The sequence below is a fragment of the Poecilia formosa genome, unplaced genomic scaffold, assembly GCF_000485575.1.
Source record: "Poecilia formosa unplaced genomic scaffold, Poecilia_formosa-5.1.2 Scaffold1, whole genome shotgun sequence".
Lineage (NCBI taxonomy): Eukaryota > Metazoa > Chordata > Actinopteri > Cyprinodontiformes > Poeciliidae > Poecilia > Poecilia formosa.
Window position 1 is genome coordinate 5,189,489 of NW_006799940.1, and position 5,239 is coordinate 5,194,727.

General features: G+C 38.3%; 1 protein-coding gene across 3 annotated transcripts in view; it reads left to right on the forward strand.

The window, feature by feature from the left end:
- The window catches only part of LOC107835747 (pleckstrin homology domain-containing family G member 1-like), a 45,238-nt gene extending 41,677 nt beyond the window's left edge, over positions 1–3,561 (forward strand). For 2 of the 3 annotated variants that reach the window (XM_016669140.1, XM_016669146.1), the window contains exon 3: positions 3,430–3,560. In XM_016669140.1, coding sequence (XP_016524626.1) covers positions 3,430–3,537 — 108 coding nt within the window. In that variant the 3' untranslated portion in view covers positions 3,538–3,560. Of the gene's footprint in view, positions 1–3,429 lie in introns of all 3 variants that reach the window. The other variant, XM_016669134.1, reaches the window with a different exon arrangement.
- The last annotated feature ends 1,678 nt before the right edge of the window (positions 3,562–5,239 follow it).

A 5,239-nucleotide genomic window follows, 5' to 3' on the forward strand; every position in this document is an offset into this window, starting at 1 on the left:
CTGTGTATCATCTGTCAGCAGGACTGCTGTTGCGAGTTATTCTTGCCCATTTTTCCGGGGATTTTTTTTGTTGTTTTTTTCTTCTTAGTGATGTGTCTAATGATTTTAAATATTTCTGTGTGTGCATTTTTTCATCTTTTGTGAAGTTGTGGCAGGGGTTTAACCAACTATGCTGTGTATTTGGTGTCTTTTCACTTCTGCATGATCAGTAATTTCTTCCCTCAACTATTATGTGCAACCAGACCAATACATCAACAGTCGGCTAAGTTTAAAGTTTTAGAAATTGTTTGGATCTTTTTTTTCCCCCTTCCTACTTTTCCAAACTCCCTCTTGAACTGGGGCATTTAAAGTTGTCCATCACTTTGGAAATAGTCTGCAGACATTTCCTGGCCTATGAAAATACTCGAGCGTGAAGATTGAGATGTTTGCACTCTGCATTGTGTGGAGTAATCACTTCCTACTGTGGCGCAGTGTTAGGGTTATGTTTGGGGAAAGACTTGCTCGAGGTTAATGGTTAACACATGAAAGAATCAGGTTTGTACTTATGTCTGATGCTCAGAGGAGGGAGTCAACCTTCAGGTGTGTGCATGTGTTGGTCTGAACGCTAACCTTTGTTGAGCTCACTGAGGCGGAGCATGTTGATATGAGCAGGTCACGCCAGGTCAGATCCCTAACCCTGTGGCTAATAAAGCATCACCTTACATATTGCTGCTGAAAGTCAACAAATCCTAAACATGACCTGCTAACACAGCCCTCAGCACAACCACCAGCCTGTCCGTAGTGGATTTCCAAAATCCCAGTCTATGCCTCAAACCCTTTGATCCTGACAGTGTCCATTTTGTCAGGATGGACAGACTTGATGAATCTCCATCCCACAATCCAACTATTGATTGATTCTCCTAATTAATGCAGAACTAATCAAGCTGACTTTAACTTGTGATGCTCTGGAACCTTTAAGATGGTATGTTGAAGTCTAGTAAGTTGTTCAAATGTTTGGATCTATCAATTAATATTAGAGGTTGATTGTGCTTTCCCACCAAACTTTTTCCTGTCTTAAGCCATGATCAGTGATTTCTTATTATGCCTTTTAGTTCAACTTGTATGTCAACTTTTTTTTCTCTTGTAGATTAAAAGTCATAAAATAAAAGATTGACTTCCAAAGTTGTAATACAACTCTGAAAATTGGATGTCCCTCCAATCATCCTAAGCTCAATATCCAATATGGCTCCCACAAGGAGTCAGAGCTGCAGCAATAAAATGTCTTGCACTTTTCATATTTTGTATGTTATTAACCATAATGGACACAATCTATATGATTTTTTTTTAATGTTTGAATTAGGGTTGAGACTATTTTTGATTAGTTAATTACATAGATTGTAATGTGCTAAAAAATTTTAATGCAATATATTGCTTCTCGTTTCTTTTTTTTTTTTTTTTCACAAAGGTTTCAAACCAGAATCTTCTGTATGTATGTTTCTGATACACCCGTAAATCTGACACGCAAACACTTCTACGGGGATCAGTGACGACTTCGCCCATCCGGGCGTTAAGATTTGCTTCAAAAAAACAATCTGATGGGATGTTGGAAAAGAATATTGTTGTGTGCAAGTTGTTCAAAAAAAGAGTTAGCCTGTCACTGAATCTATTCAAATCTAAAATAACATCTCGGTGCAAAACATGTTGCAGCAAGCACAAACGTCCCCAGTGCTAATGTCAGTGTCCACATTTTTAAAGAAGTATTTCTTCAAAGAAGTTGCATGAGTAACCCTGGGTTCCTGAAGCACTCGAAAGCACATTGTGCCAACCTGATAATTTAATAATCTAAATAACACTCTAAAAACAATAAACGTAGTTGTTGTTAAGCTAATTTGTCTATTCCAAGTTGGAACTAGACACAACTAGTCATCTCAGATTTCCAAGGCAAATCAAAGTCACACTTAATTAATTAATCCTTGTTTGCAGTGGTGAAGCATGAAATCTTCTGTGCATCAATGTAAAATAAAATGGAGACCGTCAACCTAATAAAAAGTTGTGAAGCCCATTTAAGGTCTACACACTGATTCAAGGTAGCTTTTCATCCTTTGACCTCAACAAAAGCAGATGAAAGGACTGATGTCCAGGGTTCGGCTGTTCTTATTACTAAAGAACAAACAAAACAACAACAGGAACTTGAGTTAACCATCAGAATAGAAATAATAAAAAAAAACAGTCAACAAATTGAAGAAAACGAATGGGGAAACTCCCTAAACCTTCCCTCTTCTTTGTGTCTTATAAAGGCAGCTTTATGTGATGAAATGATTACTGGGTGTTTCTGCAGGTTCAGGACAGTCTTGTTTTTCTTATTTTCTCAGTGTTGTAACATCTTTGCAGGGTCTGGTTACAGAAATAGTGTTGAGTTTGTATCTCATGTTCATCCAGCGCATCGTTTGTATTACCAAAGTGTGCGTAGGTTTTTGACTGGTGGGGAGTGGTTGCCAGTTGCCAACGCTTGTTTTTTGGAATGAACTCAGACCTGCAGGAACAGATACTACCAGAGCTCCGACTGAGACCGACATATCAGACACTTCATAATGGATGTTTACTCTGGATATATCTGTCCTATCTGATATCACTACACAAAGTTTTTACATTAGTGATCTCTCTTTGACTGCCACCTTAGTGCAAAGTGACATGTACATTCAGTCAGTGCTGTGCAACAAGTTTCTCCTGTAGAAAGTCCAAATGCAACTTGCATGGAAACCTTTCCACCCGTCCTAGTTTCTCCACGTCTCACTTTCCGCTTGTAGGGCAGAGAGAAGTTGAAGGCTTTTGTCTAAACACCATCCACACGCGTATCAGCACCCATCAGTAACGGATGCGATTGAGGCAGTGATAAGATGTGCCGAGTGAAATCCTCCCAAGCTGACACGTACCTGTTTTTAATGAAGTCTTGTTAAACCTGTCTTTAACTAATTTGTATCAACATAATAGCCTGCACCATCTATTCGTCAAACTGTTTACAGAAAACGGAAAGTGAGCAGGCTTTTAACTTTAAAAGAAGCCAAAACGCTATTCAGAAAGCTTTCTGAGGGTTGTTTTGGATTAAAGTGTTTCTGCACAATTAAATCTGAGAATAGACAAATCTCTATCTCAGATGGTTGGGTGTTTTTAGATGAATAAAGTGAGTGGAAAAATGAAGAGATTCACACCAGACTGGGGACTTATTAACTTTAATATAGCCATGACGTTCTAAAGTTCACACTTTTAAGAGAACTTTAGATTTTAAAATATTTTTTATGTGATTCTTTAATCTTTGATTGATGTAGTGAAAATCAGGGGGAAGGGAAAGGCTGAAAACATGAAACAAAGTCAGCGGAGTTTAAGTGAATCAAGATGTGAACGTTAGTGTTTATAGTCCCTCTCCTGACTGCTCTGCCTTTGTCTCTACAGGACTACTTGGAGTGCATCAGTAACCAGTCTCGACTGGCCCTGAGCTCGGAGGATAAAAGTTCGCTGTTCGGCAACATCCGGGACATCTACCACTTTAACAGGTACTGAACACACACAAGAGCCCAATGGATTCAACCTCAAGAAATAAGTCAGACATNATCTGTAAAATAGTTCAGGTTTTTACTAGACAGTCTCTCATAGCGTCATAATGGATTTGGGTTCAGCTTCTTAATAATCGTGTTGAGTCCAGTCCGTGATCTGCTTATCAGAGACCAGCCCAAGTAGAAAACAGGCATTGCTGTGGCAAAATGACGGGCCGTTTTGAAAAGGGAGAGCGTGGATATGGAGCTGGATTCTTTGAGCTTGTCCTCAGTTTCATGTTTTGAACCTGAACCTGTGATCTCAAATGCTTTGAAGTGAGAAAGGTTGAGCTGTTGCTGCTGGCATTGATGGTCTTCCTGGATGTCGCTGTTGGCACAACACAGCAGCTGCTGGTACACCAGTAACAGCCTTTTTGAGAAGTGATTTCTGCTTTGAAACATTGAATGTTAAAGTTTACTTCAGTTAGACCGAATGTAATGGCCATTGGAGGTTGGTAAAACAGTATTTTAACGAATTTCTGCAAACGGACTCTGTTGTGAACCAGTTTGACACAGGCTAGATGCCAGAGAGTACTGTAGGTGCACATAACTTTGAAATAGAGCTTTCATTCATAACATGGGTTGCTCTTAGTGTGCAGTGTTCAAGCAAATCATCACCCATACACTTATTTGGTCAAACAAATTAGAATTCAGAAATGTTTGGTCCCCTTCATGTTTATTTTCTAGGTGGTGTGATGACTGTTAGGCTTTTTTTTTTTTTTGTAAAAGAAAAACACTTTTGGAGAGATTTATGGTAGATCTCCAAGTGGCCCACATATGGTGGGTGGTCAGTGTAAACGTCCGTTAACTGTGGTCAGGAATGAGGATGCTACTAAACGGAGGCCCTGTAATGATGTTTAAGTAGCACTTGCAATTACAGAGAGGGATTCATATTAGCACTGGTACTGGTTTTTGTTTAATTTGAATATTAAATGTGTTTGTTGGGCCTAAATATTTGTTTTTTTTAGATTTTTCTTTAGAGGTTTTTGTCCAATAAAATTTTAGACTCATAACATGCAATAATACCCTCCTCATGAAGGAGCTCTGATGTTGTAACCAATGTATTTATAGAGCCTCCCCACTGGTAAATTCACAATGAGTTAACTAAATTTTCATAAAGAATAATCTGATCACTACCCTCTGTATCAAAACAATAGTTTTATATATTTTTTTCTAATCCTGGTGTTCTATTCCTAGAATTAAGAAAAAAAAAATAGGGGTTTTTAGTTGTCCTTGACAACTAAAACCTACCATTTGCCCTTTACTGTTTAGAGGGCAAATGTATGAAACCAAAATTCTAACCTCAAAACTAAAAAGTTAAACAATGCAACTTACACAGGTTTCTCTCTGTAAAACCTGAACTAGACATTTGGTCCTATATGACATGGTTGTGTGGCATCACATCCTCTTGGTTGTTAAGCTGGCTTAAACTTCAAAACAGTGATGGGAATATAACTGCTGCTTTTGTGATAATGCCCAGATTTATCCTAATCCATATAATATGAACAGCAACATTGATCTGTGATGTCGCACAGTTGCCATTTTTCAGTCTGCACAGTCCACAAAGGTTTCACCAAAGCCTGCAACTGGATAAATAAGAAAAATGCTTGGCCTTTGGACTTAAATCTAATAATGTTGTTTTTTTTCTCTCTGTTTTTTCTCTTTAGACG